Source organism: Gorilla gorilla, chromosome 11, assembly GCF_029281585.2.
Source record: "Gorilla gorilla gorilla isolate KB3781 chromosome 11, NHGRI_mGorGor1-v2.1_pri, whole genome shotgun sequence".
Lineage (NCBI taxonomy): Eukaryota > Metazoa > Chordata > Mammalia > Primates > Hominidae > Gorilla > Gorilla gorilla.
The window spans coordinates 88,165,612-88,187,374 of NC_073235.2; the positions used below are offsets into that span (position 1 = coordinate 88,165,612).

General features: G+C 36.1%; 1 protein-coding gene and 1 long non-coding RNA gene across 4 annotated transcripts in view; one reads left to right on the forward strand and one right to left on the reverse strand.

The window, feature by feature from the left end:
- Positions 1-1,604: 1,604 nt before the first annotated feature.
- Positions 1,605-17,100, reverse strand: LOC109026031 (uncharacterized). Of its 2 annotated transcripts, XR_010129646.1 has the most exons (4): positions 16,924-17,100; positions 14,071-14,146; positions 7,316-7,424; positions 1,605-1,738 (listed from the first exon to the last, which is right to left on the reverse strand). It is a non-coding gene; the product is annotated as an uncharacterized lncRNA (long non-coding RNA). The 2 variants fall into 2 exon arrangements; XR_010129645.1 differs by lacking the exon at positions 1,605-1,738 and having other exon boundaries at positions 7,066-7,424.
- FSIP2 (fibrous sheath interacting protein 2) overlaps positions 16,749-21,763 on the forward strand; it is a 96,881-nt gene continuing 91,866 nt past the window's right edge. Inside the window, exons 1-3 of one of the 2 annotated variants that reach the window (XM_055380356.2) lie at positions 16,749-17,010; positions 17,363-17,488; positions 21,147-21,308. In XM_055380356.2, coding sequence (XP_055236331.1) covers positions 16,912-17,010; positions 17,363-17,488; positions 21,147-21,308 — 387 coding nt within the window. In that variant the 5' untranslated portion in view covers positions 16,749-16,911. The remainder of the gene's footprint in view (positions 17,011-17,362; positions 17,489-21,146; positions 21,309-21,763) is intronic. The other variant, XM_019022845.3, reaches the window with a different exon arrangement.

The following is a 21,763-nucleotide window of genomic DNA, read 5'->3' on the forward strand; positions in this document are numbered from 1 at the left end:
TTAAATTTTTTCCTCATTATTGCTCATATCTTCTCATCCTCTCAAATTTGTGAGGGGAATCCCAGCATCCTTGAAGAGCTCTGTAGTCACTCTTTGCTCTAGGTCAGAAATTACAATGGTAACTGCTGCAATAAAACAGGAATCTCTAAATGCAATGAGGATAATAGGATCCTAAGTGGCATGGTGCAAGTGGTGGCACTTAATTACTAAACACAAGGCAAGCATGATTACTGTAACAGACAGGAGATGCAAAGCTGGGATCAGAATAGATTGACTCACAGAGATGTATGGTGTTGGCTAGTTAACCATTGGCTTCCCTAGAAAAAAATATAGATGGCAGTCTCTTAAATTATTTTTTGATCGTGTAAATGAGAAGTTCTGGATCTACCGAACAGAAATATAACCTGTCACCAAAACAGACTCATGGCCCCTTAATTGTTTCCATTCTTGATCAGTTTACATACCAAGAATCTCTTGATTGAAAAGGAGGCTGGGTCCCCTTGAGGCTGGGTCATATTGAAGAAGGATATAATTTTAGTATATATATTTTTTTATTTCAATAGCTTTTGAGGTACAAGTGGGTCTTAGTTACATGGATGAATTGTATAGTGATGATGAAGTCTAAGATTTTAGTGCAGTTTTAATGTAGTTTTTTCCAAAACTCACACCCTCCCTACTTCTAAGTCTCCAATATCCATTGTACCACTCCACATGCCTTTGCATACCCAAAGCTTAGCTCCCACTTGTAAGTGAGAACATACAGTATTTGGTTTTCCATTCCCTAGTTACTCCACTTAGGATAATGGCCTCCAGCTCTATCCAAATTGTGCAATAGATATTATTTTATTATTTTTTATGGTTGAGTAGTATCCCGTATTACACACATATATATATAATGTATATATCGCAACTTCTTTATCCATTTATCAGCTGTTGGGCACTTAGGTTGGTCCCATATGTTTGCAACTGTGAACTGGGCTGTAATAAATATATGTGTGCAGGTGTCTTTTTGATATAATGATGACTTTTTCTTTGGGTAGATACCCAGTAGTAGGATTGCTGGAATGGTAGATCTACTTTTATTTCTTTATAAATCTTCATACTGTTTTTCATAGGAGTTGTACTACTTTACATTCTCAGCATTGTATAAGCAGTCCCTTTTCACCACATCCATGCCAACATCTATTTATTTTTTTTACTTTTTAATCATGGCCATTTTGGCTGCGTTAAAGTGGTATCTCATTGTGGTTTTAAGTTGTATTAGAGAAAGACATAATTTAATGAAGAAGATGCTAGATCCCTTAAAGAAGGATGTAATTATTTTCACATAATTAAGTACCTGCAAAAATAATGGTTACAGTGATTATCAAGGTTATGCGAAGTAAAACATGATAAATTTAAAATGAAAGCAAAACTAAAACATGTTCACAATATTAAACCTATTAGAGAATAAGATCATATTTGAAATGAGGCACCTTTGTAAATCAGGACAGATGGAATAATTTAATCCATGAATTACAAACATTATCTGAATTTTCTCACTTAAATAAAACATTATATTTTGTATCTTCAAAATCACAGCAAGAAATGATAGTTCTGATGGTCTTTTATATTTGGCTAGAATTTTGAAAAATTACTCTGTTTTCAGTATGCAATTCCTGAGCCAAAATGAAAATATTATGGGCACCTTCTATGAGTCAGTAGTTGAAAATAACTTCACTACTTTTTGTATAAAGATCTGAAATAAATTTAAAAGAAATATTTATAAGTCAACTAAGACCCTTAACACAGTTAACCAAGAGAAGGAGATAGACACCTAGTGAAACTTAGTAAATATGACATAAAATAATTACACTAAGTAACATACAACATATTTATGTTAAGTGAAAATGGGTTAATTTATTACATATAAAAAAAAATTTCAAATCACCCACAAAACAAAACCCAACAGTTTTCTGTATGTAAGAAACACATCTAAAACAAAGTGATTAAGAAGGATTTAAAATAGAGAAATAGGGAATAATGTGACAAACATACACAAATATAATATAATAGAAGTCAGTTACTCATATCAGACAAGGGAAAATTCAGAAAGAAAAGCCACAAATAAGGGAGGGAAGAATGGAAAGTATTTTGTTTGTTTATGAAGTTTTCTTCTGTAGAATGCCTCCAAAGGTCTTTATTATTCCCACCTTCATTACTTTTGAAACCATATTAAAGATAAAGCTTTTCTCAAACTCTTCACTAATTAGGTGAAAAAATTCAACCAAATAACACCAACAAAAACCCATAACTTGATATGCAGTTTCCTAAAATAACACTGTGATCCCCTGCAATGTTAATATGAACAACCAGCTGGCAGAAGATGATAAGGATGCAGTAATATTTTTAATTGGTGCTTGTTCTGGATACATATTAGAATAGTTATAATACCAACTACATGAACAATTATTCCAATGTTAACAAAAAAATTATCTTAATTCATTATAATAAGGATAAAAAGTAAAGAAAATATATAACCACAATTAGAGGCATCCTATTTAAATGAATATTTATTCTTTAAAATTGGAGAACAGTTTCTTTTTTGTGGTTATTGCACGTAATGTAACAAATGTGTTTGCTTAAAAAATAATCTAAACTCAATGCCAGTTTCAGTTTACTAAATAGAACAGATCCAAAGTTACATGCTTGGACAGTTAGCATTATATTTTCATAGCTGTATGATTTGATGGAAAACTGATAGAAGACTTGAGTTTTAATATTAAATCTCCCACTAATCTAATTTATAATTTTAGAAGATAATTTCATTTTACTGAGCCTCTGTATTATTACTTATAAAATAAAAATGTTCAATTGAGTGATGTTCAATAGTAATTTCTGTTCTAATATTTTGAAGGGTTTTCACGTTTTATAATATTTTATTGTAATATAAATACTCGTAATCAATCATCTTGTGTCACTTTCAAACTTTCCCTCCTTAAATTCATAATACACACATGACATATTTATATAAGCAAAGTATGTAAATTATATATCTATAATGAAAATAAATTTGCATAAGTTAATACTCTTACTAAATCTGAAAGACCCTATTCTGTTCTTTTCTCATTTGCTTTACTTTAAAAAATATTACCCTTGGCATAAGCTTCTCTTCTGCTGATCCTGCCCATTGCCTCCTCACAACGTATTTCTCTACTTTCTCTAGCAAATCTGCCTTTCTTTATCTAAAAAAAAAAAAAAATTACACTTGACTCACTCAGTTAATATCACAAATTACTAACAGTTTGAGATCCTCCGTTTAACAAAATAACTTTCTCTTCATGCAGATCTGTAATCCCTATACTATGATTAATTTGTGGATACTGACAGGTTTTATAAGCATCTGTGCTTGAAGGCTGAACAATCACAAAATCTTCTTCTGTAAAGTATGTAACAAAGTTATTACTACAAATTTATGATGTACATACCATTAAGTAGATAAATGAATGAGAGAAGTAGATCAATAGCAAGCCTTAACACATTTTTACTATTCTATAGCTCATGTTCTTAACATTGAACATGAAAACAGCAATTTAGAAGCTAAAAATGTGGGATGTTATCTAAAAGAGGGCAGTGTCAATTAGAAGAATCAATGCTCATAAATGAATGCCCTCCTTCCCCCACAAAAAAAGGAAGAAAGGAAGAAAAGAAAACTGGAGATACCCTACTGTAAATACATGGGCAATGTCCATTTAAAGAGTGACCCCAAAATAAATAAACAACGTGTTTACTCATTTGCTGAAGTGGCATTTATTGAATACCTACTAATGAGTCCTTTCTACTTAATAGTAATTAGTGGGCACTGTTCTAGTTATTGAAGAGTGCACTAACAAGAAAGATTAAAATCTTCTTTAAAGATTTTTCATATTGTTGTGATGAGCCAGATAAAACAAGACAGAGAAGTACAACAACACACCAAATTTCATCTTCAGTTAAAAGGGGCACTGAATGCCTACTGACAATTCATATATGCAGGATTTCACCTAAATAGAGTATTTGTTAGCCAAATAATAAAAGTCTCTAAGTTTCAAAACTATTTATTGAAATATTATATTGGCGGGATCAGTGTTTCTGGAATCTCCAAGACCACCCACACCTCTGGTGATTCCTAGGACACATGGAACTCCACATAAAGTTGTATTCACTTCTAAGATTTATTACAGCATAAGAATACACAACAGGATCAGCAAAGGAAGGAGTCTGGAGAAATCCATACACAGTCTTAGAATGTTCTCCCCCTCCTCTTAGAGGACCACCTAGCATGCTCCTTTCATTGGCAGTGAAAAGTGCAGTAAAATGTATGCAATGTGTCTGCCACAAAGCCCATTAGACACTCAGAGCCTTTATTAGTTTGCTAGGGTTGCCATAACAAATTGCTGCATGGTGGATGGTTTACACATCAAAAATTTATTTTCTCACAATTTTGGAGGCTATCAAACTGAAATTAAGGTGTTGGCAGGTTTTCCCTATGTGTACGTCTGTCCTAATCTCCCCTTGTTGTAACAACACCAGTCATATTGGATTAGAGCCCACCCTCATGACCTCATTTTAACTTAATTGCCATTTAAAAGTCCCTATCTACAAATACTGTCATATCCTGAGGTACCTGGCATTACAATTTCAACATATAAAATTTGGGGGACATAATTCATCCCATAACAGAGTCAAGGGTTTTTATGGGGGCTGATCTTGTAAGCACGTGCTTCTAGCACATATCAAAATACCAAACTCCTAGAAAGAAGGCAGGCATTCAGCATAAACCGCATTGTTTTCACAAACCATACAGGGACAATGAACTAGTGTTATCAGTTTGTGAATGGTTTGATTGCCAAATTCCCAGGTGCCAGCCAAGTGTGAACCCTGCAAGTAGGTTTTTCTTTTTTTTCTTCTTCTTATTATTATACATTAAGTTCTGGGATACATGTGCAGAACGTGCAGGTTTGTTACACAGGTATACATGTGCCATGGTGGTTTGCTGCACATATCAACCTGTCATCTAGGTTTTAAGCCTTGCATGCATTAGGTATTTGTCCTAATGCTCTCCCTCCCCTTGCCCCCCACCTCTGACAAGCCCCAGTGTGTGATGCTCCCCTCCCTGTGTCCATGTGTTCTCATTGTTCAACTCCCGCTTATGAGTGAGAACATGCGGTGTTTGGTTTTCTGTTACTGTGTTAGTTTGCTGAGACACATACACACGTATGTTTATTGCAGCACTATTTACAAAAGCAAAGACTTGCAACCAACCCAAATTCCCATCAATGATAGACTGGATAAGGAAAATGTGGCACATATACACCATGGAATGCTATGCAGCCATAAAAAAGAATGATTTCATGTCCTTTGTAGGGACATGGATGCAGCAAGTAGGTTTTTCTGAAAAATAGTGGTGGTCCGGTCTACTGGGTTAAATCTCTTGTGCATAGTTAAGCTGACAAGTACAAACTTGTTTTCAATTTGTGGTACATTTTTATACCAAATATTATATATAATATATATATAATGTGTATTGTGATTTTTAAACTTTGTTTGATTTGTAAAAGATACAAAAACTATAAAATTTTACAGTTGAGTCCATAATAAGTAACATGGTCCATTTTACTCACTACTTTTGGTCTTTTTACTCATCACCTAAACTTATATTTTTAAAAATAACTGAGGCCGGGCGCAGCTCACGCCTGTAATCCCAGCACTTTGGGAGGCCAAGGTGGGTGGATCACAAGGTCAGGAGATCGAGACCATCCTGGGTAACATGGTGAAACCCCGTGTATACTAAAAATACAAAAATTAGCCGGGTGCCGTGGCAGGCGCCTGTAATCTCAGCTACTCGGAAGGCTGAGGCAGGAGAATTGCTAGAACCCAGGCAACAGAGGTTGCAGTGAGCCAAGATTGCACCATTGCACTGCAGCCTGGGCAACAGAGCGAGACTCATCTCAACAACAACAACAACAACAACAACAACAACAACAAAAACTGAAAATTTTCTATGGACTTTGCTTAAAGGTGACAAAGTACAAGTTTCTTTAATAAAAAATGGAGAGTAAAAATTGGGGGAAAGGAGAGAGGAATCTCTGTTATCTCTGAAACAAAAGAAAATTATATATAGAGAAAAAATCGTTTTAGCCATTAGGTGAGACCACAATCTATGAAAAGGGTCTATCTAGTATAGAAAGAGAACACTAATTGCAGGCATATAGCTTCTCAGATGTCCATTTCCGGGAGGATAAATTATTGTAACTGCTTTGAGGAAAGCATGGCAATACCTCTAAGGAAAAAAACCAGTAGAAATGGGTATATCTTTTAATCCAGCAATCTATCTAAAAGGATGCTTATTGTAGAATATTTGTAATGTAAAAAATTGAACATTCATAAATAGAAGACTAGCTGAATAAATTATGGTAATTACAGCATTAAATACCACATCCATATGGTTAAAAACTAAATTAAATCCTAGTGTGCTTACATGTAATGATCTTCAAAATATATTGCTCAGTTAAAAATGTACCAAGTGGAACTCTGAAAACTTAATATTTTATAAGATATTTTTGCATGTGTAAAATAATATACAAACTAATGTTTTTGCTTCTGGGTTGAGAGTATCAGAATCTAGAATGAAAGAGTGAATTATTTTTCTTTTTACTGTGTAGATTTTTGCCCACATGTATATTATTTTACTAATATAGAATGTGCCTTTTGTGCCCCCAAGGGCTACTAAAATGATTAAACCAACTGACAGAACGATGAAGTTTAAGAAAAGCTATCATACAAATCAATACTTCTTGGAATTTAAAATAACAGAAAGGATCAGACTGATAATTCAGACTTATGCACTCAGAGATCTTATCCAGTATCAAGTTTTACTAACAATTTCAAAGTCACATGGAATCATGAGGCACAGGTAAGGAAAGGTGAGGTCAGAATGTCTGTGTTTATTTCAGTTCTCTAAGCCCTATCACACAATATCAAAGACATTTCTGGCCCAAGTGAACAGATAAGCTTTCTATGAGGTATGCAGGCACCTCACTTTCATGAAAGGAGACAGATATTTTCTACAGAAAGAGTTACATATATAATATAACATTTTCCAAGGAGCCGTTATGCGTAAGTCCATATACTTCTGTTTGCTTACTATAAATAATTCCAGACAATTAAGCACATTCTACTAAAACTTCACATAGGAAAAGACTCTTTTGTTAGCAGAAGACCTTTATTGTTATTGTTGTTGTTTTACTGGGAGATTTATCGTTAGTATGTTTATAAGAGGATTAGTTCAACTCACTTGCTTTCTTTATATTCCAGGAGCATCTCAGGGAAGGGAGAGAATGTATTGCAGAAATGCAACTTAACTTTTTCCTTTCCAGATGGCATGGGTGAGTTTCACAGACATGCTGAAAATATAATTACATGATATAATCAAATATATTTACACTAGAATTTACACTAGAATAAGAAATTAGTAATTAGTATTTCATATACAATGTAGTTAATTTATATAATTCTTTGTTCATCACAGAAGATTGCTAAAATAGATGAAAATAATGATAAATTTTGATAGTAAATTGGCAAATGGAATCAGTGGATTATTGAAGTGCATAAAATAGTTTAATGATTATATCTTTAACATGTGATATAGAATCAAGAAAAGAAATTGTTATATCAACCCTTTCATAACTTGCCCCTCATGCCTCTGCCAGGCTTTGTCAGGGTCATCGTGCAGAGTATGGATGATGAAGCTCTGCCCATGTGGTGGTTTTAATGTTGGTTTTCTGTTATTTTTTATAATTATATGCTGGTGAAATCCAACATGAGAAGCAAACATATACATGGTTTTCAAGATTTAAGGTGTAAGAAATAATTTTACTTTAAAAACTCATGAGGAGAAAGGAGAACTGTTTGTTGGTTAAGAATGATCCCTTGTAACAGAGCCCATTTCAAAGCTTTATGATAACAGGCAAATTATTTAATTTCTTCCAACCCAAAGTTCCTCTTTGAAAAATAGAGATTGTAATAACTGTCTCACAGTGTTAATGAAAGGATCACATACTTTGTCAGCTGACTGCAACAATGAATGATACATTGTAAAGATAGTTATCCCTTGCTATAAAATGAATTGTTCTAAAACCTAGCCACTCAAAACAGCAAACATTTAGTATCTCACAGTTTTTGCATCTCAGGAGTCTGGGCATAGCCTAGCTGTGTGCATCTGGCTCAAAGTGTCTTACAAGGCTGTGAACAAACTGTTGACCAGGGCTGAGGTCTCATCTGAAGGCTGAACTAAGAGAGGATTTGATTCCTAGCCCCATCACATGAAGGTAAGCAGAATTCACTTCCTCAAAGGCTGCTGGACAAAGGACTCATGTTCATCCCTGGTTGTAGGCTAGAGGCCTGTCCCAGTTCCTTGCCATATGGACTTCTCCTTAGATAGCTTATAACATGGCAGCTGGCTTCATTTATAGTAAGTAAATGAGAGAGTAGAATAAGGTGGGCAAGATGAAAGCAACATTTTGAAAGTCATCACCTTTGCCATATTATATTTGTTAGAAGCTAGTCACTAGGTCCAGTTCCCTTTTAAATGTTTGAGGTTACATAAGAGTATAAATATCACAAGGCAGGGATAATTTGAAACCGCTTTAAAGGCTTCTTAACTACAGTAGACTTATTGAGGAATAAGTGGGAGATATTATTATTTGTATTAACATAGTTTTACTGGAAATTGATTATATAACAGTAAATTGCTTACTCTTCACTTATATATAAAGTTAATAAGCAGGAAGACTTGTTTTATAATATTTTTGGATATGTGACAAATTTTAAAAACAAACTGCAGCCATTTGATTAATAAAACAAAAATACTCATTTTGCTGGATAAAATTTTCTAGCTATTTTTCAAACTTTTTCCCCCAAACACCTAACATATGTAACAGTGGCTGAGATTGTAAGAGCAATTTATTCCAATAATTAAAATGAAAAAAAGCTATAAAAAACAGAAAGTCCAGCCCCTTAATGTCTTTCTGTGATTTTAAGCTAGATAACATGGTACAATGATCAGGACTACACAGAGATGGGGCAGACTGATCACTATAAATCACTGTCTGTATTGATGCTGCCCAATCAATGATATCATAAGATATGATAATTTTAGAGATGAGAAAAAAAGCAAAGAGTTGAAATAAATAGGGTTTAAACACAGGCAATCTTACACCTGAGTCTGTGCTATTAAAATTGCACTATATATTCTTAATGTCTCTTACTACCAAGAAATTTTCTCCACTTATGATGTGGTATATGTCTCATTACCTTACATTTTAAGCTTAAACTAAAAATGTATTTAGCATGACTTTTTATTTTATATTTCACATGTGTGTGTGTGTGTGTGTGTGTGTGTGTGTGTGTGTGTGCATAGAGAGACAGAAGAGACAGAGAGAGAGAGAATAGATGAATAAGTTTTCCAACCAATATTTAATGTGGGCCCTTTATTTAAGGTCTGAACTATTTAACAGGTCAGAAATCTGTGTTAAGTATCAGTTTTTCAACACCACTAAGATAAATATATTACAAAGCAATGCAAAGTATAATGCAAAGTATTTTAAAGACTGAGATGTTGGCAAAGATATATACCTCATATTATCAAAAGGTACTGTGCGGTTCCTAACTATATTTTTAATATAAGTTTTCATTTTCTCTTTCTTAACAATGATAATTATTTGAAAAATACATAAAACATCATCAAAGAAGTTATTTTCCAAAAATAAAAAAAAAATAAGTACTCTTAGTGAATCAATTATACGAGGCTTGGCGGTTTCATTCCATCTGCTCTTCTGCAGATTCTGGAATCCTTTAGAAACTCACATACATCATGAAGATTCTGATATCTATATTTTTGTTGTTACTAGACAGACTCTTGAGCCCTCTGTCAAATCGATATCCTTAACAAAGTCTTTAATGACATGCCAATATACCAATCTTACCTCATCAGCAAGATGTTCTCTCACCCTTTGTCCTTAGTTAAATGGGTCCTCATAAAATTCATGTCCACTCAGAACCTCAAAATGTGAAGTTATTTGGAAACAGACTATTTACATATGTAATCTGGCCAAAATAAGGCCATACTGGATTAACATGAGCTCTAATCCTATGATTGGTATCCCTGTAAGAGATGATAAATGTGGACACATGGACACACACACAGAGAAGCAGCCATGTGAAGACAGAAGCGGAGATTGGAGTGATGTAAGAAATGCCAAGGATTGCCAGCAATCACCAAAAGCAGGGAAGAAATAAGAAAAGATTCTTCAAGAGAGCCTTCAGAGAGACCATGGCCTTGTCAATACCTGGATTTTGGACTTCTAATCTCCAGAACTGTGAGGGAATAAATTTCAGTTATTTTCAGATACCCAGCTTGTGGTACTTTGTTACAGGAGCTCTAAGAAACTCATACACTCTTCTAATGTGGTGTTTACCTTTCTGTGATGGAATTTATGTTAATATGCCCTTTACTATATCTGCATATACCAACTTTATAGCATTGAACCTTAATCTAGTTAACATTCAGCCTTAATTACTATAGATTTATATATCTATTCTTCTTTTCCTGTTTATTTCTCAGGCTTTTTTTAGATTTCACATTGTAATCATTACTGTACATTTCTGGAAAAAATCCTTTAAAATCTTTGAAACTTTCTGTCATTTTAGAATGTTAATGTCAATTCCTCAAGTTTCTTAGTTTCAGTCTATTGTATTATGAGTAATTCTATTACATTACAATATACTAGCTACTTTTACTAGCAATTTTAGATATGCTTTATGTGCAGGCTACCTTTTTAACTGTTAAATGAATTATGATCACTGCAATGTATTATCAAAACATTTTATTATGTCTACTTTCTGATGAATTTATTAATATTAATTATTTTAAACTATCAGATTAAATTATTGAAGCTGGACAATATAAGATAAAGTAGACAAGACAAGTAATTTTAAACAAAAGTTTACTTTTTATTTTTAATTTAAAAATACCTTGCTTAGAAAAAAAGAGATAAGGTTATTGTGAGATATCAGTCAACCAAATATTAATTAAAAGGTGGCATTATTAAGAATATATGTCAAATATTAGATGAAAGCAAAAATAATCAAATGAAGTCTTACACATTCAAGAAATTAAGGAAGTATATATAACTACATACAAATTAAAATAAATAGAAAAGTTTATGGCTAGATTGAATCCACGTAAGAGTTCATTAATTAAATATTGTGTTTTAAAGAGTATAACTTAAATTGGAATGCTTTTTCTAAACTAAAACGATCATTTCTATTTTTTAGATTCAGAAATTAGCTCAGCTTAATGAAATAGACAAAAAATGGGGATCTGTGATGTTTAATTCTACATATCATTGTGGCTGAGATCCAGCACCCAGATATTTGGTCTAACATTTGGAATGTTTCTACGAGGGTGTTTTCTGGATGAGATTAACATTTAAAACAGTGGGCCTTGAGTCAAGTAGATTGCCCTCTATAATATGAGTGGGTCTCATCCAATCAGTTGCAGGGCTTAACATAACAAGTACTAATTTCCCCCAACCAAGAAGAAATTCTGCCAACAGACTGCCTTTGGATTTAAACAGCAACTCTTTCTCAGCTTGCTGGGCTACTGGCATATGTAGACAGCTCTCTGTATATATATATAGAGGAAGATACACACACACACTAAGACACATAAACACATATCCCCTGTTGGTTCTGTTTTGCTTGAAAATCCTGACCAACCCAGGATCCCAAAGATCTTGTATTTTATTTCTCAATTTGACATAAGGAGGTGGTAAAACCCAAACATTTAAATATTCTGCTTATATAGTTACATTAAGAAATGATGAATAAAAATGAAGAAAACCTGCGAGTATAGTGATTATTATATAAGCTAGGGCTTTGGGTTGCAAATAATAGAAAACCAGCCTGGCTAACCTAGACAGAAAAGATTTGAGAAAGCTCAGAGAATATGTAAGAAAGTCTGAAATAATCCAAGTTGAGGAAAATGGAAACACAATATAAAACCACAGATGTCGCTGGATTAAAATATTGTTGCTTGTGCTGTGACCAGATATTAACCCTGACTTCATGGTCCTTAGCCTACAAGAATCTTTGAATTAATTCCTTTTCAGAATACAAAGCCACATGCCCTTGACCCTCCTCCAAGGCATGCCAAATGAAAATATGTGACCCGTCTTAATTTCAGTAAAAAGTGGGATTGAACATCTACCAACATTCATATATGTGGGATTTCCCCAAATAAAGTAATTGTTGTCTAAAGAATTAAAAACTCTACACCGATTATCACAAGTAAAATTGAGTTGTATTTCCTCTTAAGACAGAGTAACATGGAGAAGATATGCCCTGAAACAGCTAAAAAATAAACAGAATATAGGAAGCAACAATTTTCAAGACACTAGATCAGGGAATGGTCAATGATCTCTGAAAAACAATAAACAAAAGAGGCGAGGCATATTGATAAAACTTGAAAGAACTTTAAACCACAGCAGAGGGAAGGAGAATCCAGATGGAGCCCATCTGACTCCCTGAGTTCAGGAGACAGAACCCAGAGCCCAGGAAGGCAGATAGAGCTAGAGCATGCAAAAGAAAAGCAGAAAGAGGACAGCTGCATGGAACGAGAACTTTCGAGATGTGCAGAGAATTATCTTTGAGTATTTCCTGCATATTTGTCAGAATACTGTGAGAAAACTACCATATGCCATGGAAAATAATCACTCAAAAGAGATAGTGCTGGGCTTCCACAAACAGCTGTAAACATTACCTGTTCCCACCAGTTAGGTTGGAAAAGTTTCTGATGGATGAGTCACTGGGTAGAGTTTGGAGAATAAAGCAATAATTAACCCTAAACTGAGGTGTCTTCTGATCTTCTCTAATAGATCTCAAAAGTAAGACCCAGAAGGAGAAAATTTTATCCTATAACTTTAGAAGGAGCTGATTCTAGCTATTAGTCTTCAAGTCTGCCAGCTGAAGTTCCAAACATCATAGAACAGAGACCAACTGTCTCCTCTGTGCCTCATCTGCATCTCCAAACCCAAAGAGAAACCACTAGACACAATAAGCAATTAATGTTGCTTTAAGCCGAAGGTTTTGGATAAATTGCTTTTTCATACATAGATTATTAACCCAACTTGTTTTTTAGTTCATAGGTCGTTGAATTCATACAGGCAGTATTCAAATAGCTGTACATGGACATAATTATAGATTACAAAACACTAAATTTTTAAGCCTAATCACATTACTGAATGAGACTCTTGGTAGTCTTAGGAGAGGTAAGTGTGTTTTGAATATAGAAGGAATGTGAATCATTTGACTAGAGAGTGATCTTTGGTAGATTTCTGAGGCAATGAGCCCTGTGGATGGGAGGCTTAGTGTATCCGTATCTTTATGTAGTTAGTTTCCTTCCATGCCAGACAATAACAAACGTGATGCGAGCCAATACTTGAGAAGCACATGAGCACATTAATGTTTACTCCCTCTTGATGCTGGAAGTCTTGAGACTAAAATGTAAAACCATATTGCCTAACCTCCTGGAGAATGAAAAAGAATACATGTAGACAATGATCCAGCCATCTCAATCATTCTAGTTTATTTGTTTGTTTTTGTCTGAGAGCCCAGACATGTGAGTGAAGCCATCCTAGATGATCTAGCCCTAGCTAAGCAAGTGCAAACCAAGACAACACCAGCAAACCCAGAGAACTGTGAGGAGTAATAAATCATTGTTTAAAGTCACTAAATTTTGGAAATGGTTTGTTATGTAGAAAAGGACAATAAATAAAGTCTCCGAAAAGACCCCAATGTTCATAAAACTTCAGACACATACTCCTCTAACTTTTCCGAGAATACAACAAATTCTCCTTTACATATAAATGTCATAGATATTTTATCTACCCTGTAGACTTCTTCTTTTCCATTTGCTTTCCTTATAAATAGAACTCACCTATTTGATGTGGATTTTTCTTTTTTTTTGAGAATTCATTTTTTCTGGCTTACCTATTTCCTCTGGAAATTCAAGCTTGTCATCCACCACTGTCAGCTTCTCACAGCAATGATTCCCTCCAACTCTGTTCTTTTAAAAGTAGGTGAGATAAGGAAGAGCTCAAAGTTTTGAAAATTTTCTTCTTAAATTTTTCTCAAATCCATTCTCTGCTTGTCTACAAATCATGAAGTTTCCCAGATCTTTATTCTCACCTCCACAAATCCACCTTCCAAATTGTTGCCAGGGTGTTCTTCTAGAATAAGAATTAGCTTAAAATTTTTCAGTGGGTTCTCATTCATGTCTGACTAGGTCAGGAAACAAAATTTTACTTAGTGCTCACTAAGTGCTTGCTCAGCACTATGCTAGGTGCTGTGCATACAAGTCGAATAAGCCAACCCCTGCTCTAAAAGAATTTACATTCTAGTAAAGGGAGACTGACAGGTAAACAGATATTCTTGCTGTAATGTGAAAAAGTTAAGATGGAGGAAAGCACAAAGGGAGAGAATTTGTCAAAAGCTCAGAAAGACAGAAAGACTTCCCAGAGGTGTAACACTTGAATTGTTTTAAAGGCTGATTGAAATTAGCCAAGCAGTGAATTGAAAGGGGCTGTCAGGCAGAGGGGACAGCATAAACAAAGATGCAGAATCACGCATGAATAAGCAGGCCCCATGTAGAGAACTAACCACAAACAGTTTGGTGTCATTTGAGGTTCAATTCTGAGAGGTGGTACAGGGGAGTCATGTCTCAGAGATGGACAAAAACGGGGCTGTGAGAGGTAGTATAATAGTAACCCAAAGATGTCTATGTCCTCATTTCCAAGACTGAGTATGTGAATATTTTATAGCAAGGAGGAATTAAGATTGCTAATAGAATTAAGGTTGCTAATCAGCTGATCTTAAGATAGATAAATTAGCATGGATAACCTAGATGGGTCCAATGTAATCACAATGATTCTTTAATTGTAGAAGAGAAGGAGGCAGAGGTCTGAGTCAGAGAGAGGTTTGAAGATGTTACATTGCCAGATTTAACGTGTGAGGAAGAGGCAACTTCTAGAAGCTGGAAAGGGCAAGAACATAGGTTGTGATCTAGAGCTTCCAGAAAGAACACAGCACTTCCAATACACTGGTTTCAGCCCAGTGAGATTCTCTTTGGATTACTAACCTCCATCACTGTAAGGTAATATATTTGTGGTAATTTAAGCCACTAAGTTTGTGGTGATTTGCTGGCAATAAGAAACTGATACAGAGACCAAGTAACAGAGGCTATTACACACTTTGCGCTGAGGGCAGTTGGGAGTTTAAAGTGAGGAAGAGAAATGGTCAGTTTGCCATCAAAGATCAAATTGATACAAGATGGATTGTTGGGGTAGATGGTGGCAGGGAGATGTTATAAGGCTGTGGCAATGGTGCAAACAAACAAACAAACAAACAAAAAATGATTAGCGGCTTAACCGGGAGAGTAAAGTAGAAGTAGATAGAATCGGGCAAATTAATTTTAGTGATAAAATTAGTGGGACTTGGGGACCAACTAAACATGGGAGATAAGGGGAAAAAGAAGTATCTAGAAGCATTCCTTAGTTTCTGGCTTGGGTAGACTTTGGCATTGTCACTGAGATAGGAAATGCAGGAAGAAGCCTTTGTTTTTTTTTTTCCTGTTTTGGTGAAAGGTGTGTGTTGAGATTTGAGTAGATTGAATTTAAGACAATTGTGGGATATCCATATGGAAGCTGGCAATAGACTATATCCCAAGCTTAGATTTCAAATTTAAGAGTCCTAAGCACATGTGTGGAATTACAACAAAGAGAGCAGAGTGCACTGATTAAGAAAACAGCCTCAGGAGCCACCATTTAACAGCAATTGTCAGTCTTCCTCAATCTTTGAAAAATAAAGGGTAATTATTGATAAGGCTACTAAAATAAATAAATGTTTAAAAGGTTGTTTGGCACAGTATATGGAAGTTAGTAGATTCTAAAGAAATGGTAACTGTTATTACTAGTCAGGCCAGAAATAAAAGAGAACAGCAGTGGACCAAAGAAAGTATGAAGCTAAGTCTAAACAACAGGTGGGTTAGACACATACTGTCTCTGCCCTCAGAATACTCCCAGTCTAGTTAGCTTCTTACAGTCAGGGGCCATATTTTACTCATGGCTGTGTCCTGCCCAGTGCCTAGCTCAAAGACTGGCCCAGAAGCGTCAAGCACTTTATAAATTTCGGCTGGATGGTTGAGGAGAAAGAGGGAAATAGGATCAAGCTGCAGGAGCAGAGAGGAGGCAGTGGGAGTGTGGTAAAGGGCGCTAGAAAGGAGAAGGGAACCTAGGGGACAGAGGAGGCAGGAGGAAGGCAATGAGCCCCTTAGGAAGCCAACGCGTCTGCCTTGTGGACCTGGTGTGGGAAGAAGCTGTGGGAGCCTGGGGATGGGGTGTGGTCTATATGGGGGAAGATGTAGAATGGGCAAAAACAATCACTCGGGAATTTTTATTGAACGGAACAGGGCTCCTTGGAGGCCAGGGGAAATTAACCAGTTACCCACCCACAAAGCTTATACGTTTTCGTTAGGATTGGCTAAGGCGTGATGGTTTCAGAGAAAGATGAAGTTTCAGCTGTGGTCCTCTCAGATCAGGCCTCTCGGACCGATTTTCCCAGCTCTGCGGGCGCTCTACGCGCTAGCGCGAGCCGCCCCTCAGGAGGCCACCGCCCTTCTGGGGCCGCTACCATTGGAAGCCTGGAACGCGTGGGGCGGGGCTGCGGTCGTTGGGCTCTGGCCATTCCTGGTCAGGTCCGGACAGAGGGACAACGGGGTGCTAGAGAAGGAGAGCGGGGCGGGTGAGGAAGGGGCTGAGGGGGGCTGTGCCGGCCATGGAGCTGTACCTCGGCGCCTGCTCCAAGCCTGCCAATGTCGCCGTCACCAAGACGGTCGCCAGCGTCCTGGCCGCGGACACCCAGCAGTGCAGAGACGTGAGTAGCCGCAAGCTGGGCGGCGTCGCCCTCTGGCGGCCGCAGGCCTGCTGGGGAGCGGGGCAGGGATCGCCACACACGGGTCGCGAGGCTCCCAACTGTCCCCCTTCAGGAGGCTGCCCTCTTGCGGCGCCCGGGGGCGGTGGCGGTGGCTCGGACTGTACCGGCCGCAACTGGCAGGCGCGGGACGCCAGGAGAGCTGGTGACCAGGGAAAACGGGAGGACTTCAGGATGCCCCGAACCCTGATTGTATAATTCTTCGGAGTCTTTGGTTGCAGTGGAAGTAGATTGGTCTAAACTAAACGAATACTGCCTAAAAGGAAAGACAAAACTCTCCAATTGTGTCTGACAGGGTGTGCACAAAACCCACTTTGCAGGGGTTGGACCGGCTCAGCTACTGGACCTACCTCTCGGAGTCAAGCTGCCTGTGATCCCAGGAAGCAATGCTGTATTCTATACTACGAATTTCGGTGAAAAGGTGAACAAGTTTTTATCGTCTTTCTTTCCTTTACCCTTTACTACTTGCTGTTTAACTCAGAGGCTGCATCATACAAAATTCATTAAAGGAATTTGCATCAACATTTACAGGAAAAAAAAAATCCCACATCTGACCGAAGGTATTGTTTAGAATGCATATGAAGCTCTTTCATTTTAATGGTTTGGACATAATCATATTCCAGAAAGTTTAGATTCTTAGTCCTTAATTAACAATTCACGGTACCATATTAATATTCCTTATAATAAAACTTCGTATATACTTATATAGTAAGTTTTGATGTACTTAGAAACATGTTTAGAAGGTGAAAGGTTATTAGTGATAGCTGCCATTTAATGATATGTTACGATTTTAACTGACAGTATCTTGGACCAAACTCTTCATGGGAAACATTATTTTGTTTTGAGTTGAATTCTATTTTCCACATAAATAAAAAAAAAAGAACTGAAATGGTGGGACTTAAAATGAGTTAATATGTTTAGTACTTTAACCTTATTTTAATGAAAGAAAGCCCTACCTCAATGAGGAAGAGACTCCATAATTTGCCCCAGCCTTTCCATCCAGCATTGTCTCCAACCAGAGAGGCTCAGCTTCTTCAAGTTGAGTCTTTCACACCTACCCATAAATACCATACTAATACTTCAGTATTTTGTCAACTTTGCCCCCAAACCTGGCATACCTTGTCTTCTTCTCCCCAGTCTATGAATCTGAGCTATCAAGATTCTCTGAACTGTGATAGCCCCCCCTCCCATTAGCTTATTTTTGCTTAGAGTTCACCTTGCCCTTGATTTGTGTGATCTCACTTACACAAACCATAATCATACTGGATTATAGTGTGTACTTGCCTTAAGCCTTTTCATGTTTTTAGTCCTCAACACCACACCTACCCCCAAACCTCCCCAGCCTTTGACTAAGTAGTCAATGCTGAAAGAGGTTTAGTACATTCTTGTTGACTGGTTGCTTTTATCAGTTTTGCAAAAAGTTCTACAAGAAAGAATTCTAAGTGGCCCACTTACCCTTCTAATGTCTATGATGTCATCAGAAATAAGTAGAACCCCTTGGTATTTGATACTTGCTTAATGTCTTATACAGTTCAGTCTGTTATAACAATGTACCATAGACTGGGTGGCTTAGAAATAACGTAAATTTATTTATCATTGTTCTGGAGCTGGAAGTCCAAGATCAGGACACCAGCATGGTCAGATTCTGGTGGGGGTCCTTTGAAGTCCTTTCATTATTACCTCCCTGCATGGTAGAAAGAAGGCTGGAGAGTTCCCTGTGGTCTCTATAGGAACATTATCTCCCTTGATGAGGACTCCACCCTCGTGACTTAATTATCCCCCAAGGCCCCAGCTCCTAATGCCATCACACTGAAGATTAGGATTGCATATGAATTTTGGGGGCATACAGTCAATCTAACACACTAAATAAACATGATTTCTTAAAACAAGTTTTGTTTCTGAAAAAAAGTATAATTGCTCTTTAAAAAAAACTAATCTGTTCTACTAGATTAGAGCAAGTGAACTACAAATATACCAACTTCACACAACTTGAGTCACATCCACACAAACTAACTTTGCAAAAACGTGCTTGAAATTTATTCCATTACAGGTGATATAATTCCTCTTTAGTGTATAAACTTAGAACTGTGGCTTTTGTCTCCTCCCTCAAATATATTCTTTTACTCTATTGCTATTTTGTCTGTCGACCGTTAATTCACTTGTCTACTACTTTTCAAAAAGATGTTCTATTTTTTATTACATTAATTCTCCCAAAATTTATTCATTTAATGATAATTAGGCACCATACAATTTCTCAGAAGAATTTTCTCTTTCAGTGTACTCTCCTTCATGAGGTAATGGTTAACAGTCACCTTTTAAGGGCAACCAGTTATTTTAATTGTCAATAGAAAAGTTACTCTGGCTCAAATGGGTGGATTTGTTTAAAAGTGTTCTTAGTTTACAGGTCAGGAGCTCAGGTTTGGTCTTGAGAAACATATGCCTGTCACAGCTAAAAGTTAACATTTTTTAAAAGTTTACAGCTAAATGTCAACATCTGAAAGAAATATTCAATCTACTCCTTGACTTATTATTATTGATCGTTTCCCTTCCAGGAAAGATCTGGGCTTCATATGTGGATTCACTGAATTCAAGACTCTCCCCTTTACGAGTTCTTTCTTTGCCTTCTCAGGAAAGCATTGGTAACCAGGGAATCTAGCTTTCTGATTAGGCTCCTTGGAAGGAATTAAAGTTTAATGTTAAACAAGAGGTCAGAAACTTAAAGAAGCTTTTAAATGCAAAGGAAGAGCTAGTATCTTAATTTGGTCCTCTCATCTACATTTTACCCATATGCAAAGCATTCTCCTACCTACCTTTCGAGAGTTCTTATTAGGGTCCAACCCAGCCAGACTCCATAGTGTTCAGGAATTGGACTGCAACTGTGGTTACAGCCAGACTGGAAACAGAGGTCCCAAATTGGTGCCTCTAGACATGTCGGGATTGGTGCTTAGTGTTGTTGTGGTAGTATAAATTGAATTTCATGCCTGCAAATAGGGCAGGTGCTCTCTGGTTTCCCATATTACCCACATACTCCAATTATCTGTCTCCTGAGCCAGTGCCTGATTTAACATATTTTGAGCTATTATAAAACTTAGTTTTTCTGGCCCAGCAAACTTAAAACAGAAAGAAGAGATGTAAAAACAGCCTTAACACAACTTCCTACTCTTATTCTCTACTTTTTCCATTTCAGAGGTCCCCCAATAAGCCATTATCACCATCTTGCTATTGAAAAACTGAGAACTCACACCAAAAAACTCACTTTCCTAATGTTTTAATTCATGGTGAGATTGAATAACTCAGCTGTTTTCTCTAATGCAGCAGATATAAGAAACCTGACTAGAAACTGATTATCTTTTCCTCCTTTTATATGTTAATGGCTGTTGCCTAAAGGTGTATTTGGTCCTCACACAAATAGAAAAACTTCAATTTCTATAAATATTCTTTAAAATTGGTTCTTTAATAAGGTGAACTGCATAATATAGACCTCAGGTATTCTTCTTACTCTAGCACTCAGAGATTGTTGGTTCCTTGCATTAAAAACCTCAAGATGCAATGACTCTAACTCAAAATCGTTAACATCTAAGTTTTACTTCTACTATTTGTTAAAGTTATTTTCATAAATTTTGATGAAACATTTTGTTATTTTTGTTCATTTTAAGATGATTGAAATATAATCATAATTACTATTAATCCTTTTATCTTTTGAATAGAATATTTTGATTTGAGAGAGGGAGGAGGAAAAGAGAGAATCCTAGCATTGGCTTTGTACCTTTAAAAAAACTATATGCTATTCCCTTTCTTTTCCTCTTCTCTTTTCTTATTTGGCTGAGAGTCAGGGGCTGAAGAGGATTAGAGGAGGAACTGATTGGGTTAAGGTGAGTCTTTGGGATAATTTATGTAGGTGAGGAGAGAGGAAAGGAAAGGCAGGAAAGCATGCCCAACTCCAATTTTTCTGTGGCTGTTTTTCCCCATTTCAGATTCTTTTGGCACATTTTATTTTCAATGAACATTCTAATCATTTTGATAGATTATTTAAAGTGAAAATGCATTAATTTTACATATTTTTGAATCTGTGTTTGCAGCTTTTTCGACCTTCTTATGGTTTTAACCTGACTGATCCCTATTGTCGACTTTTGGAAAACCAATATAAAAGCCTCCATGATCCACATTTAAAAGCATACTATAAGCGCAAAGATATTTTGAAGAGATTAAAGAAAGGTGGCTACATCACCAGCAATAATAAAGTGGGTTGAAAATTACTTCTTTTTTTAATCAATGAAACCCTTTAAAACTTGATATAAACTTGTTTCTGTACCTCACTCGGGGGGCCTGTGTCACTTTTAACTTGGTCATGAGACAATACTTAATAGGCAGTTCTATAAATTTCTCAGTATTTGAATCAAGAGAAATCAGACAATAGTTGTTGCTAAATGAAAGTACTTCTTCCTTCACCTTTTTTCTTTGTAATATAAAAAGATTATTGACAAATAGTTTGAGAATGCAAAGATACATTATTTTCCCACGTGTATTATAGCCTTCTTTCTCTGTCTTTAATGGCACTGTATACTTGTCAAGAATTAGGTTCCATATACTTTTAAAAACTTGAGATGAAACAGAAACTTAGCAAAATTCAATCTGTCAGAACCTTGATAGAGTATATTCTTATTGGAGTCAAACAATGTTATTACACTTACAATTA